A 16,310-nucleotide genomic window follows, 5' to 3' on the forward strand; every position below is an offset into this window, starting at 1 on the left:
ACTCCTGCTCCAGCCATTTTGTAGCTCTGCACACCACCCTGTGTCAGAATTCCAAAGTTGCCCACTGGCACCAAAAGATTGAGGACCCCTGGGGTAGAGGGTTGGATCTGCAATGGTGGCGTTCTGGCGCAAGGAGCTTCCCCTTTTCCAGACATTCATGCATCAAGGGAAATTTGCATGAGTGGTGTAGGAATTACAGGTAGCAAAACAAAAGATCCAGCTTGTTTGGGGGTCATTTGGGCCTTGTCTCTGTAACGTTTTCTGTAACAAGCTCTCCTGCATCTAATCCCCGGCAACTCGTGATCCCTCAGTGGGGGCTATGTGATACCTGGATTTTCATGCAGTTGGGTTGATGGTCCTGTACAATGGAGATGAACTACATCTGTTTCCCCCCATGCTGGCGCTATCTGACATTTTTTAAAAGGGTGCCCCAAATTTCCCAAAGGGTAAAATGGACAGTGAAAACTCAGTTGTTACAGTACGAAGGGACAAATGGTGCTGTTCCTTCTGGGAAACTCCCTTAGACCAAAAGGGTTCTCTGGAAAATATCCTGGTAACCCACCGCCACCAATCAGGACCTCCTGAGAACCTGTAGACTGACCCACTGAGAAGGCCCTCTTCCAGCGCAGTATTAGAGCAGTAACAAACTAACTTCTTAGAGCCATCCTGGTAGCAGATGGGGAAGAGATTTAAGAGAAATATCCCAGAGAAACATTGTACTAAGTGAAGCCAAAAAAGTCTTTATAAAAAGGTTTATTGTAAAAGAAGGGGGAGGGGAAAGGTGGTTGGATTCGAAAAGGCAAAACAAAATACAGGCACAGCAACAACAACACAGAGCTAGTCAAATGAAAACCCATGCAGTTTGGGGAACTAAGCTAAACACGTTACCTATGCTGTAGCTAGTTTCTCAGGTCATGTGCAGAGTTCCTTGTGGTAACAAGAAGTCGAAGGAGTCCTTAACCACTACCCAACTTCCTGTGGACCCAGTTTCCACTGAAAATAATACCAGGGGAAATCCCAAATGTCCAGATATTTATGCTAAATGTAGATATTTATGCTAAACCTAAGACAGATTCCTTTCTAAAACTGACAGTGGATTTCTCCAATTCCATGCAAACCCCCATCTCTGATGTCAGATGCCATTTACCAATCAAAGCCATATCCCATATAGTCCCACCTCCAACCAAGCACCTGGTAATGGCTCTGACAAATTTTTGAAAAGGATGCCCAACATTTCCCAAAGGGTAAAATGGACAGTGAAAACCGAGTGTCCCTAGTAACTTGTGTGTGTGTGTGTGTGTGTGTAAATGAGAGATGGCGCTTTCAAGGACATTGTTGGGAGGAGAAAACAGGTTATAGGACAGCAATTTCAAAAGATGGGAAGACCCGTGGGTTCAAACCTTGGCCAAGCCTGACCCTGTCTTTTGGATAGGTTTGTTACAAATCCCTGGGCCTGGCTCCGCTGTCGCACGAAATGGAGACATGGTGTGGGGCTGCCCTGCAGGATCAAGAGTTTCCCACAATTGCTGCAGAGGAAAACATCTGGCGCCCGCTGGCAATGGCTGGGTGCCGAGCCACAGGCAGGCTTGGAAAGGGCATTTATCTTCTTGTGGCCGAGGCCCTGGAAACATCAGAAGGGGCAGGGTGAGGGAAAGCAGGCCTGCAGGCTGGTTGCTATGTGAGCATCGGGCGGGGGCAGCCCCAGATAACCCTGGCTCCATGGCACAAGTGGTTACAGCCCTCTGCTGCAGTTCTGTGTCCTTCAGAAAGCCCCACAGTGCCGGGGCCGGGGAGGCTGAATCTTGTTTCTTGACTTCAGAATTTGGTGATTCAGCATAAGATCTGGCATGAGCCCACAGGGAAGGGGTGGGGAGTGTCTGTGGATGGCTGTGCAGCTGGTAGGATATAGGATGATGTGGGCGTGGGGGCCCTCCAGCTTGAACGTGTGTGAGTGTGTGAAGTGACATCAAGTTGCAACTGGCCTAAGGGCCTTTCAAGGCAAGGAAGAAGCAGAGGTGGTTTGCCATTGCCTTCCTCTGCAGAGCCTTCCTTGGTGATCTCCCTTCCAAGTACTGGCCCTGCTTGGTGGTCTCCCAAGTACTGGTACTGCTAAACTTCCGAGATCTGATGAAATGGGTTGCCAGAGTCCAGGTGGTAGCTGGAGATCTCCTGCTATTACAACTGATCTCCAGCCAATAGAGATCAGTTCACCTGGAGAAAATGGCCGCTTGGGCAATTGGACTCTATGGCATTGAAGTCCCTCCCCAAACCCTGCCCTCCTCAGGCTCCACCCTAAAAACCTCCCACTGATGACGAAGAGGGACCTGGCAACCCTACAGATGGGGCTAGACCACACTGCCTTCCCTTCCTCCCAGCCTTAAGAGCTGTATAGACAAGGAGATTTCACCAGTTCCTAGGAAACCTGCCCAAATCCCCGCTTCTGTACGAGGCGCCAATGGCTTCACGACCAGGTGTTATCTTTTCTCTTAAGGTTGCAGCAGTCTCTTAATATTCCTGTGGCGGTAGGGCTACCAGCCTCCAGGTGGTGGAAGGAGATCTCCTGCTATTACAACTACTCTCCAAGCGACAGAGATCAGTTCCCCTAGAGAAAAGGGCTGCTTTGGAAGGTGGACTCTATGGCATTATACTCCATTGAAGTCCCTCCCCTTCTCAGGCTCCACCCCCTAAATCTCCAGGTATTTCTCAACCTGGAGCTGGCAACCCTGTGTGGTGAATTTGAAGTAAAGCAAATTTCTAGTCTTTCAGATGAAAAGAGTCTGAAAGTCTGTTTCATATTTCTGCAGAGAGGAAATAGATTAGTCAGGAGCCAGTAAAAAAGGGACAGGATGCTGGTCAGAATTTGCTTCTGGGTAAGGCAGGCTCAAACGCTTTCCTGATCTTTCCCTTCAGATCTGTGGTGTCGTTGGTGTGCTATTTCAAAGTGCCCTTCCATGGAGGGTATTCACATTCTTTGGCAGAATGTGACACCCCCAGACTTTGTCTAGCCCCATCTCTTGGCCTTAATCTGGATCGGGACTCAGCCCAGGGACAACACAAGGGTGTTTCTGAGCTGCTGCAGAGTGTTTCTGCTGAAATGCTGGGTCCAGTATCACGGGTGTGTCCACACAACTATCCGAGAAGAAGGGAAAACATTTCCTGGTAGGAGCAAGACTTCCAAGCCGACTCCAGTTTATTTATTTTATTTAATAGAAACATCAAAATTTAAATAAAATATGTATTTTATTTAATAGAAACATCAAAATTTAAGCTTAGTTATTAAGGATTCCAGTTTGTTTGCAGCACTCTGCCATTTCTGGAACCTCAAATGAGGAGGTGACAAGGCGAAGAATGAGATACAGATTACTTTTTGTTAAAGGACTCTGACAATCTGGTAAGGATGATTAAAATAGCATTGGTTTTTTAAAAGGAAAGTTAATTCCTAATCCTCATTGGTTGCAGGAAGGAAAAAAAACAAAAATGAGACCTGTGGCCCCTGAAAGTCTTAAGATTAATGAAAACTATACGTTTTTGTGGTTTACAGCCTTGTTGGTCTGATACTGAAAAGAAGGGGTGAAACACGGAAAAGGCAATAATGCCGTTTTTCAGGTGCTGTGATTTTGCTACCATACTAGAATATCACCACCAGGGGGAGCTCTGATAATCCTGGAAATCCCATCAACAACTGAGAATAAAGGAAATAAAACTGTCCTTACATGCGCACTTGAATTCTGATTGACGCATATTTTCTATAGGTAAGCATGATTAAGGGATGCGATGGTAATGTCTATTATGTAATGTTTAATAATAATTTGGTGACATAGTATGATTGTTTGTTAACTTCACAGCTGATGGTCCATGGACAACGCGTTCATTTCCTAATTGGATTATAAAGTTCAGTTGTCTTGAATTTGTTGGAGCTGAAGAAAGCCTTTGAAACGTGCACCAACTACTAGCCACACGTTCTCCTTGTTTGTACTTTGGACCTTATTTATTATTTCGGGACTTTCCATATCATACTTTGGGACGGGAGGATCCCACCCCATTTAGGATTCCTTTGTTCAGGCATTTGAAGATTATTATTGTTGCTAGCTGTTTGATTTGTATGGTATGGCATGAATTAATGCCTAATATTCATTATACAATTATTTTGTGATTTTCCAGTGTGGTATTGTATTTTTGAGCCCTCGTGCCACCACCTGGAGGCTGGCAACCCTATTCTCAGCCTCCCCTGTCCCGTCCCACCGACAGAGAGACACAGCAGGCAGAACGGGACATTCTCTTCTTATCTTTGCTGCCTCAAGGAAACCTCTCCGTCCTTGGTGGAGGAACCAGCTGGGGTTTACCATATCAGCTCTGCTCGCACTCCCACTAGACAAGTGCCCTTGCTGTATCCGATGTGTTAGCCTTTAACAAAAAAACAAAAAACAGGGGAAAGGTCTAAGAATTTTTCTTCTCTCCGCCAGCCATGGATCCTCCAATACATGCCTGGTTTGAGCAGGAAGCATAGGGCCATTGGCCACCAAGAGTGGGGTTTTAGTTATTTAAGTTATTTAATAGAGTTCTCCTCAACCTTGAAGGTTCCTGCGGTATTTTTGTTGCCTGCCTGAGGCAGATTGGCCCTTGAGCTTACTGGGAAGTTTCCTGGTGGGTTGCTATCCGGAGGGCTACCAGCAGCTAGAAGCAAGCTGAACTACTGAACCGAATCCCAGTGGTCATGGCTGGTGCCACAGGGCCAGCTTGGTTCACTCTTGAGCACCAGCAGTTATAAAAATGGGTGTAATATAAGAAAAGCCCTGCTGGATCAGACCCAGGCCCACCAAGTCCAGCAGTCCGTTCACACAGTGGCCAACCAGGTGCCCCTAGGAAGCCCACAAACAAGATGACTGCAGCAGCATTATCCTGCCTGCGTTCCACAGCACCTCATAGAACAGGCATGTCTGGTGGTTGTCATCCATGCCACATCTTGGGCACACCTCTGTGGCACCAGTCTATGGTTACCGAGTCTGGGTTAGGAAGTCCCTGGAGATTTGGGGGGGGGGGTGATGAAGGACGTCGTAGAGCAGGGGTGGGGAACCTTTTTCCTGCCAAGGGCCATTTGCGCATTTATAACATTATTCGGGGGCCATAACCAGGTGTAGATCTCTGGGGGGGGGGGAGACTATGGTTTCCAGGTCTCCAGCCACCACCTGGAGTTTGGCAACCCCAGGGGAGACCACGCAGAGAAGGCCTGGAGGGTGCCCCCGCTCCCTTGTCCTCCCCCCTCCCAGGCGGGAGGGCAGCCAGCGGTAGGCCTGAGCAAACGAGGCGCCAGGAGGCAGCCGATCCACAGGCAAGGAAGGGAGGAAGGAAAGAAAGAAAACAGAGAAAGAGGAAAAGGGAGGGAAGGGAAAAGAGAGAGAAAGGGAGAAAGAAATGGAGGGAGGGGGAGAAAGAAAGAAAAGGACGGAGGGAGACAGACAAAGAGACAGAAAAAGAGGGAGAGAGGGAGAGAAAGGAGAGTGACAGAACACACACCTGTACAAGCCGGCCCCACGCGACCAGGCCCCAACCTCCACGCCTCCCCCCGCCCCACACCCCCGGCCCCGGAGCTCCCAAGGGCCGCAGAAAATGTCCTCGGGGGCCGCATACGGCCCCTGGGCCTGAGGTTCCCCATCCCTGTCGTAGAGGTACAATTGGGGTTGCCAGCTCTGGGCTGGGAATTACCTGGAGATTTTGGGGGTGGAGCCTGAGGAGGGTGGAGTTTGGAGAGGGGCGGGGCTTCAACACCATAGAGTTCAATGGCCAAAGCAGACATTTTCTCCAAGGGAACTGACCTCTATCACCTGGAGATCCATTGTAATAGTGGGAGATCTCCAGCCACCACCTGGAGGTTGGCAACCCTAGGTACCATGCTATAGAGTCCACACTCCAAATTAGCCATTTCTCCAGGGGAACTGATCTCTGTTGTTCGGAGAGCAGTTGAAATTCTGGGAAATCTGGCCTCACCTGGAGGTTGCCAACCCTAGGTACCGCAGGGTCCCCTTAGCTCATCTTTTAACATTCTGGCCCACCTCCTCTCCTGTAACAGCCAAAAGTACAAGTGAGGAAAATGAACTCAAATCTTGCTTCTGTTCACTCCTGCTTTCCCTCTCCTTGGTCCCACATTTGAGACTGTAAACTTCTCAGGGCAGAGACCTGCAACGAGCAATGATGTGCAGTAGTCAATGAATAACAATAATAACAACAACAACAACAACAACAACAACCCTTAATGCTTTTTTCTCCATGACCCCTTTTTTTCTAGCAGGAGAGAGGCACGACCAACATGGTTCTACAGGAGGAGTCAGGAATGTGCCGCTTCCAAACTGGAGAGATTTTGTTTGGCAGAGCTTTCTCCAATAAAAACGATTTACTTCCAGCTCAACCCTGTCCTGGAGGCACACTTGGCCCGCCCTCAAGGGACAGCTGGAATGTGAAGTATGAGGTCTGCCGTTTGGTGGGCTCCTTTTCTCCCACCCTCCCAGTGTGAACTGGAAGAGGATTGGGGGGAAGGGAGCGGGGAGGAAGCCAGATGCAGCCTCTGAACTTAAAATGAAAGAAAACTCCAGTGGCATCTTTAAGGGGGAGGACAGGCCTATCAGTGGCTACTAGCCCTGGTGACTAAAGAGAACTGCCACATTCAGAGGCAGTCAACCTCTGAATCTCAGTGCCAAGGGGCAACATCAAGGGAAGGCCTCGGCCTCTGTGCCTGGTCTGTTGACTAGAGTTGCCAACCTCCAGGTGGGGGCTGGAGATCTCCCGCTATTACAACTGATCTCCAGGTGACAGGACACAGTTCATCTGGAGAAAATGGGTGCTTTGGAGGGTGGACTCTATTGCTGAGGACCCCCCTTTGCCAAAACCCCACACTCCCAAGGCTCCACCCCCAATAGGGTTGCGAGGTCGCTTGGATTGGCGGACAATCGCCCACTAAACCACTGACCAACTCAGGAGCAGGGATTGCACGTGACGTGATCACGTCACTTCCAGTTTACACCCTGAAGTGCTGCATCGCGACAGGCCGCTTTACCACTCAACCCCCCGCAAAACTGGAAGTGACCTGATTGTGTCTCGCGCAAGACCCAGCCCCAGCTTCGCCCCAAAAACCTCCCACCAGAGGAGTGGAGGAACCTGGCTACTCTAACCCCCAAATCTCTAGGCATTTCCCAACCCAGAGTTAACAATCCTACTTTAAGGTTTCAAAAGCGTAGGGTTGCCAGGTCCCTCTTTGCCACTGGCGGGAGGTTTTTGGCATGGAGCCTGGGGAGGGAGGAATTTGGGGAGGGGAGGGACTTCAATGCCATAGAGTCCAATTGGCAAACTGGCCATTTTCTCCAGGGGAACTGATCTCTATCGGCTGGAGATCTCCAGTTAATACCTGGAGGTTGGTAACCCTACACAAGCCCCTTGTGGTTTCAGTAGACTAACATGATTTACCCCACTAGATCAACTGGAATTGGGATTACAGAGGCAAATGTTGATGGTGTTCCTGGGGTCCCACGCCCCTTCTTCTGATACAGAGATCAGCCTTCCTCTTACAGCTCTTAGAGAGGGCTGAGCTGATAAAACAAGCAAGCCTGGCCAATCTCCTGAGAATCCAGATTTGAATGGACGAGGCTTAGAAAGCAAACAATTCTACTCACAGCCTGTTGGAGAGGAGGGGAGGGTATTTTCGGGACTTGGGTTAGGAGTACCTAATGTATTTGGTTTGGTATCCTCTAGTCCAGGGCTGGGGAACGTCAGGCCCGGGGGCCATTTAAGGCCTGCGAAATCATTTGGTCTGGCCCTTTGTGGGTCCTGGCAGATCTCTAGCTCAGAAAAACCCGCGGACAGGAATAGCCTCTATTCAAGGTGGACGTGAGTTTCTTTTTCCGAGAAAAGGAACCTTTTTCCCCCCTTGCAGAAGAGTCATTAGCTATGGAGCTGCTAGGAAACTGTGTTAACCCTTTCCCTCCTGGGCCGTGGAGAAATGTATTCCCTCTGTACTACAAGGGCTGGGGGCGGAAGTGGTGACAATGGAGGGGTTAAAGGGGGCAGGGCCAGAATGTGCGCGCGGGGGGGCAGTTCTTAGCCAGAGTGTCCTCATTTTACCCCTGCAGGCGGAGGTAGCAGGAGCCGGCTGTAGAATCTGGCCCCGACCATGCAGAGTAGGAGCAACTCCAATGTGTGGCTGGACGGCTACGCCTGGCTGGTGCAACAGACCATCCTGTGCCACCAGGGGGGCGAGTGCGCCACTGGTTGGACACCTGCCTGCTTGCCCGTGTGGAGGGGGGGGTCATCTGGGGCAGCTGCCTGCTTAGGGCTTGGTCAGCTAATTTTTGATAATTTTGTATGGCCCACGAACGATGTTATAAATATCCAAACGGCCCTCGGCGGAAAAAAGGTTCCCTGCCCCTGCTCTAGTCAGAGATAAACGGTGTTAATCTGTTGCAGCCAAAACAGGCAGGGGGGAATCTTGTGGTTCCTGAAATAGTAACACATTTTTATCCCGGCCTAAGCATTTTTGGCTGATTTCCTCAGGTGCGTGAGGTGCATTCCCAGCAGGCAGGCATGTGTGCATGTCTTGTGGAGAAAAAAAAGTTGTACTCAGAAGAGCCAGAAGGCTGTGGAGTGTAAGGAATAAAGGGTGTGATGTTAAAAGTAGTCAACAAAGGACAGTGACCCCTATATGCATTTTCCAAAATTATATCATGCCCTGAACTTTCTGCATTTCATCGCCCCTTGACCCTGCTGCCATTTGCCCTTTTAATAATCTTGATTTTCTTTGTCTGTGTACACATATATACGGTATGTATAAAACAATTGAGGAGTCACCTCATGCATCAGAGGAAGTGGACTCAAGCCTACAGAAGCTTATGGTGGCGTAAAAATGTATTCATCTTTATGGTACCACAAAACGCTTGCATTTGTTTGTTTTACTTTATCATTTTATCTGTTCTCTCCCTGTTTTCTTGTGTCTTGATCAATTTCATCTTAAGTACCACCAGGTTAGTTATTTCACAAGATGTGATGTGGTGTTACCTACCAGTGAAATGTGAGGTTAATATGAAGAAGGGGACCAGCTGTATTCACTGAGAAAGTTTGAAAGATGGGATAAAAGAGGAAAGAAGGGAAGAAGATAGGTCGTTTGTCTCGGAAATATCACGTTTTTCACGCAAAACCCCCCAACTCCATTGACATAAGGTTTGCAAGAGTTCAGACGGCTTAGGACGCTGTCCACTTTGAATCTTAATTTTTGCAAGCTACTTGGGTAGGGGGAGGTGCTTGAGATTCCCCCCTCTCCAATCTGTGTAAAGCCTCCATACTCTAAATCAGTTCTTGGATCTGGCCATTTGTGTCCATCAGCTAGGTTTTCCAGCTTACTCTTAATGATAGGTAATGGTTAACTCACTCCACAATCTCAAACAGCTCCAGTAAACAAGCTGGCCTAGCAGGGACCTCCAAAAACACAAACTATGGGGTTTGGGAAAGCCTCTTTCTCATGTTATTTTGTTTATTTCCCAGAGTTGGGGAAGGAAGGGTTGGTTGGACAGAGAAAGACATTGATGGCGTCAGGGGCCGGACTTTGGGACAGAAGTCCAGGGCCCACATTGCTTGGGGCAGGGAAGCAGAGCCAGTGGAGAGGGCAAGAAGTGTGGCCTAGCAGAGTTGTGGTGGATGAAAACATTCACTCTTCTCTGCAGCCGCAGTGGAAATAGCCACATTCAAGAGTCCAAACGGTTAAGCAGGGGGCTGGGAACAGAACAGCCCGGACTGGTCATGTCCTTATATAGATCTTTAGTTGCGGCTGCATTTGGAATCCCAAGATCCCCGTTCTGGTCGCTGTATCTCACCAAGGCTATTGCAGCACTGGGGAAAGTGTAGAAAAAGGTACCCGAAATGTTCAAGGGGATTCAAGCAGCTTCCTAGGAGGCTAAGGAGTTTGGGGCTTTTATTTTAATTTAGAGAACAGACAACTAAGGGGGGCATGATTGAGGATTATAATATCATGCACAGGATGGAGAAAGTGGATAAGAGTTAACTTCTTCCTCCCCCGAAAGTTTGTTATTCCACTCTGTGATATCAGGAATTCTATTGGACTTCCAATACCTAGCATAAACAATTCTGGCAGATGAAGTTGCATTTTTCCTATGTTTTGAAATTCAAGATAAAACAGGGGGAGTGAGGCGACCTCTGATGGTCAGAAACGGCATGCATAATCCAAACAAAGACCCCAATTCGTCGGAGAGGTGATGGTGAGTGAAACAGCCATGTATAAAAGACCGATGTTAGCGACAGCTGCTGGGTCAGTCGGCTTTAAAAGTGGATTAGACAAAGCCGCAAAGGATAAATCAATCAATGGCTATTAACTCACAGAGTAGGAGCAGAACCTCCATATTAAAAGGCAGTAATCTGTGCTGGAGGGGCCAGCTCAGTGGGAGACTTTGGCCTCTGTGCCGTTTGTAGATTTCTTGGGGTATCTTGCTGGTCACTGTGAGATGCTGGAGTGGATGGACATTTGGGCCTGATCCAGCACATCTGCTCTCGTTCTTATGCAGAAAGGAGATGATCCCCCTGGATTCCATTCTCTACTCTGGGCCAAGAGTCAGGGCCAGGAGGCATGGCAGGAAAAACTTTGCAGAGTCAAAGCTGTAAATAGCGGGGTTCTTCCTATCCCCCACCCTTTTCTCCATCTTAACAACACAATAATAGGTGATATGCCGCTAACTTGCATTTATGTATCTGGTGATTAACAATATCTTAAGTGTGTCTTTTTGTTTGATACCTCTTAAGCATTATTGGTGTGGAATTAACTTGGTTTCAGCCTTATGGATGATATGAAGGGGTTGTCTCTTCTTCTCTGTTTGGTCTGCTAACTTTTACTATCTCGTTTGTCATGATTTGTTTGTATTCTAAGTCTCATTAATTTTTTCCTTTAAAAGGCTATTAATGTTCTGCTATTTGGTTTTGTATTGTGATGGCTGTAATAATTTTAATGCTGTTTAAGGAATGATTCTATGGTTTTACTGCTTATGCATATTCGTAAAACCCTCTTGAACCAACAAAGGAGGTATAAAAACATCTTTAAAAAAATCTAAGGAGTTGGGGCACTTTTAGACTGGGGTCAGAAAGATGAGTTAATTGGGAATGAGGGTCTGTTTTGCCACCTACTTCCCAAGATGTGTTTACTTCATTTATACCCCACCCTTCTTCCCACTGGGCACCCAAAGTGACTGACATGGTTCCCCTACCTTCCATTTGATTCTCACAACAACCCTGTGAGATAGGTTAGGCTGAGACTGTGGGACTGGCTCAAGGTCACCTAGCGAGCTTCCATGGCATGAGTGGGGATTCGAATTCGGGTCTCCCAGATCTGAGTCCGACATTCCAACTACTATACCATGCTGCTATGAAAGCATTACGCTCAATAATGTCTCTGTGCAACCTCCCGGCAGATTTTTCCTGTAGGGCCCGCTTTTTTCCTGTGAAGTTAGGCAGATCACGAGAGGGAGGACAGGAAGGGTTGCATCAGTGTTTGGCTCTCATGGCCCTTTCTTACACACCCAGGGTAATGCTGATCGCCACTTTGGGGTCAGGAATAAATTTTCCTCCAGGCCAGATTGGACACAGATCCTGGAGGGTTTTTTTTTTGGCCATCTTCTGGGCATGGTGTGGGGGTGAAGGTAGGTGTGAATTTCCTGCATTGTGCAGGGGGTTGGATTAGATGACCCTGGTGGTCCCTTCCAACTCTATGATTCTTCTGCCACAGATTGATACATGGACTCAACCAACCCACTTTGCCTTGGCTGCCAGACTCCTTTTTCAAGTTGCCACCTTCATGATTCCATTGCACCAACATCTTTGTCCAGAGTGCCTGCCTTTCTCCTGCTCTGTTTTCAGCATGGGTGTGTGTGTGTGTGTGTAACTTTAAGAAAAATCTCTGTCTTTCTCTCCTCTGTTCCTCTCCTCCCATTAACCCTGCTCTGGCTGGATGGAATTTTCACACCCTTCCTTGGTCCTCCTCCTCTTTTCTCCCACCCCACCCTTGTGCTATTCTCTGGCCTCCTCCCTCGTAGCAAACAGCTTTTGAACAGTGTGTGGGAGTGGGTGAGTCAGGGACAGGAAGGGACTTTTCCCCCACTCTCTCTTTTTTTGCTTTTCTCTTGCTTTGTGGAGAAGTCAGCGCTCTGGAACTGAAAACACTTCAGAAAAGTTGCCCGTGGAGGAAGTTCTTATGATACCGAGCTTGTCTTGGAAACCAGAGCAAAGTGTGAAGAGGAGGAGGGATCAGGTGCAACTTTTGAAAAGTAGAGTGGGAAGAAAACAGAGAGACGCTGCAGGAGTGACAAGTGGATGCCAAGTCCAACTTGGAAATTGGAGGCAGGGAACATTTTATTATTACCTTGCCTCCCCTTGGGATCCCCTCCCTCCCCTTTTTTTCTTCTGTTGTTCTATGAGCAAAAAGTGTCAAGCTGGGAAATTGTTCTGAATTTCCACCAGGCTTGCTGGCTGGTTGAATTTTTTCCCCTCCTTTGGATCTATCACCGGAGCGCTCTCTTGGGTGCTGACTTCACCGGCCAGTTTCGTCACTTGTTTTCTACGCGAACTTTTTTGGGATTTAGAGCCAGGCAGCAAATTTGGGAGTCTGATCACCGGAGAGAGAAAACGTCTCTGCCTCAATCCCGCTCCAATGAACCATTAGACCGCCTCGGGAGCTGAGATTTGGTGGGGAAATGGGTCATCTCGCCAACTCTTTTCTCTTCTGCCTACTGGTTTGGTGGATGGGCGTCCCCACTAACCAAGAAGGTAAGTGCTGAGAGGTGGTGTAGGCTAGTGGTTAGAGCATGGCCCTTGCCAGTGTTCAGAACGTTCCGTGCATCTGCACAGGTAGGCCAGTATTATTATCCCCAGGTGGGGGAGAATGGCTTGCCAAAGGACTTTGTGGCAGGTTTGAATCAGGGACTTCTTGCTTCCTGGCTTGGTCTCTTAGCCACAATGCTACACCTGCTCTCAACAAAGGAGGTCTTGGGTTCGAATCCCCATATAGCCATGATGCTCACTGAGAGGCTACTGGCAAGTGGCCCTCTCTCAGGGTGAACCTGCCTTGCAGGGTTGTTGTCATGATGAAGTGGGATCAAATCCTCCTTTTTGGCCACAGTTCTTACTGGGTAAAATATTGTCTCAGCATTAACCTACCTTAGAGGGTTGTTGTGAAGTTAAAATGGGGAGACCACCCTGCCCTCCTGGGTGGAAAAGAAGAATATTCTTTTATTACACTTCAGCATACCTTTGCCCTGCCTTTCTTTCAAGAAGCTGCAGGTGGTTCCTGTGCTCTGTTGTTTTCCCAACAACCCTGCAAGGTAAGTTGGGCTGGGAGATGAGGACTCGTGTTAGGCTACGCTGTGTAGCCAAGCAGAGTGTCCAAACATGAGTCACCTTGGTCCAAGTCGGATAACCGTTATCCACCATGCTGCTTCTCAAGGTAGGGTGTGCAAATTTGACATGACCCCAGCAAGAAAGGACGATCTGCTTTGGGAGTGGCAGGAGCTGATGGAGTTGTCCAAGTGGGGCCGCCTCGGAGGGGGCCTCGTCTTCAGGAATTTCCGCTCTCCAGGTGATCCCAGCTGGGCTGCGTCAGTCACCACTGGCAAAGCTCAGCCTCCCACTGAGATTAGAGAGGGGAAACCGGGCTCCTTTTGTCTTGGGATGTAAGGATTGTCACCCGAGCTGGGATGGAACAATTGGTGCTGGTTGCCAGGTGGACCCCAACACGACTCAGATTGTGTCAACTGGCAGTTCTGAGGCCAACGCTGACCCCCAGCCTGCCCACCCTTCTCAAACCCAACAAGTCGGGGCCAGACAGAATTTTGAAGAAAAAGGTCTCTGCCCCCAAAAAGTTCACAGTCTAAATGTTGACCCACAAGGAATTAGCATTTATAGTGCCAGTAGTATAATATACAAATATTGTTATTTGTACTTACAGTTGGGGATGACAGCAAGAGTTCAGTAGCGCCTTAAAGACTAACAGAATTTTTGCTAGGCTATGAGCTTTCGTGAATCACAGCTCACTACTTCAGAATGGAATGAGAATTTCAAAACAATGGCTGTGTAACTCTGTCCTAGCAAAATAAACTGGAAAGAAACTAGAAGGGGAAATTACAATTGGAAGCTGCGGAACCTAAATTCATTCACAAGTTCAGAACAAGTTCCAGCCCCCACCCTTCCCCTCCCAGAGCTGACCAGGGACATAGGATTCTTATCTCACTGTGGATGCTAATTTTCTGCCCCCAGCATTTCCTCTCTCCTCTAATCAAGGTGATTGCAATATTCTTTGTACTTTTGCATCTTTTACAAGCATTTTTTACAACACCTCTCCCAACTTCTAACTGGGACGTAAAGACTTTGACTCTGAAAAGCTCATACCCTGAAAATCTTGTTTGTCTCTTACGTTGCTACTGGACTTGAATCTAGGGTTCCCAGATCCCCCCTGGCCACCAGCAGGGGATGGAAGGGTAGGATTGCCAGATCCAGGCTAGGAAACTTCTGGAGATTTGAGAAAGGAGCCTGGGGAAGAGAGGGACCGCAGTGGGGCACAATGCCACAAAGTCCACCCTCCAAAGCATCCCTTTTCTCCAGTGGAATTGATCTCTGTAGTCTGGAGATGAGCTGTAATTCCCAGAGATCTCCAGGCCCCACCTGGAGGCTGCTGGCATCCCTAAAGAAGACCAACATGGCTGCCCTCTGAAACAGAAGTCAAGTGTGGCCCCTTTAGGACCAGCTACATTTAGTCCAGAATGAGTTGATTGGTGAGGATGAACGGATTTCTCTAAAGTCTTCAGAGAAAAGCAGAATTCTCAGGAGGGATCTGAAGGGGAAAAAACGAGAGAGGTGATCTCTCTGAGAGATTTTGGGGTGGGAGTCCCAGGCATAAGGCTGTGCTTTTAAGACAGGGGTGGGGGACCTTTTTTCCACCAAGGGCCATTTGGATATTTATAACATCATTCGTGGGCCATACAAAGTTATCAACTTAAAAATTAGTCGACCAAGCCCCAAGCAGGCAGCTGCCTCAGATGACCCCCCCGCGCAGCAAGCAGGCAGGCATCCAACCGGTGGCGCACTCGCCCACCTGGTGATTCAGGATGGTCTGTTGCACCAGCCAGGCGTAGCTGTCAAGCCACATGCCGGAGTTGCTCCTGCTCCGCATGGTTGGGGGCGGATTCTACAGCCGGCTCCTGCTACCTCCACCTGCAGGGATGAAATGAGGACACACTGGCTAAGAACTCCCCCCCACCACGCATTCTGGCCCTGCCCCCTTTAACCCCTCCACTGTCATCACTTCCGCCTCCAGCCTTCTTGTAGTAGAGGGAATACGTTTCTCCATGGCCCAGATGGGAAAGGGTTAACACAATTTCTTGGGCGGTCCTAGCAGCTCCATAGCTAATGACTCTTCCGCAAGGGGGAAAGAAGGTTCCTTTTCTCGACAAAACAAACTCACATCTGCCTTGAATAGAGGCTATTCCTGTCCGCGGGAGGGGGTGGATCACCAGGCTTAGATCCTTCTGAGCTAAATATCTGTCAGGACCCACGAAGGGCCAGACCAAATGATTTCGCGGGCCTTAAATGCCCCCCGGGCCTGACGTTCCCCACCCCTGTTTTAAGAGCACTGCGGGACCTCCAGTGGCCAGGAAGAACTTATTTAGGATCCCTCATCAAGATCACTAAATGGTCAAGTTTTTATCAAGAGCTTTTGTAGCATAGTGTCAGTGTTCACAAACGTTCTTGCCGCAGTCTTTACAACAGCCCTGGAATGTAGGTCAGCAGAATTGTCCCCTCATTGGAGACTGCGGGTAGGGATGAGATATTGTGTCTTGACTAACGCCATCCAGTGAGTTTGTGGCAAAGGTTTGAACCGGGGAACAGCCTGATTCCCAGAACAATTATACACCGCTGACTCTCCCAAGTGCCGAGGGGTAGATTTCCTTTCATGATTGGGCCAGGCGGGGATTCTAATCCATGCTAGGGATTGTCGGTGCCGGGGGGAAACAGCGATAGAGACGCGAGATTAATCCGAATGGGAGAGGTAGGGCCTCGTGCGTCGGGTGTTTGTGTACGTTTTCCGTTGCTGACTGCAAGCGGAGTATTCAGAAGCAAATGCTGTGAGGAGATATTTCTCTTCCTCTGCACAGATCTTTGTACTTTGCAATTCATCTGGAACAGCTACTCCCTTTTAGCCTACATTTACAACCTCTGCTCCACCCAGAAGAATGCCTTTGGACAGTGGGTAGGGTGGGGAAGAGGGTTGCCAACTCTGG

The 16,310-nt window shown here is 48.7% G+C and overlaps 1 protein-coding gene across 1 annotated transcript in view; it reads left to right on the forward strand.

Annotated features, from left to right (window-relative positions):
- Window positions 1–12,711: 12,711 nt before the first annotated feature.
- AXL (AXL receptor tyrosine kinase) overlaps window positions 12,712–16,310 on the forward strand; it is an 86,534-nt gene continuing 82,935 nt past the window's right edge. Inside the window, exon 1 of the mRNA XM_056846160.1 lies at window positions 12,712–12,804. Coding sequence (XP_056702138.1) covers window positions 12,732–12,804 — 73 coding nt within the window. The 5' untranslated portion in view covers window positions 12,712–12,731. The remainder of the gene's footprint in view (window positions 12,805–16,310) is intronic.

Source organism: Euleptes europaea, chromosome 3, assembly GCF_029931775.1.
Source record: "Euleptes europaea isolate rEulEur1 chromosome 3, rEulEur1.hap1, whole genome shotgun sequence".
In the NCBI taxonomy this organism is placed as follows: Eukaryota; Metazoa; Chordata; class Lepidosauria; order Squamata; family Sphaerodactylidae; genus Euleptes; species Euleptes europaea.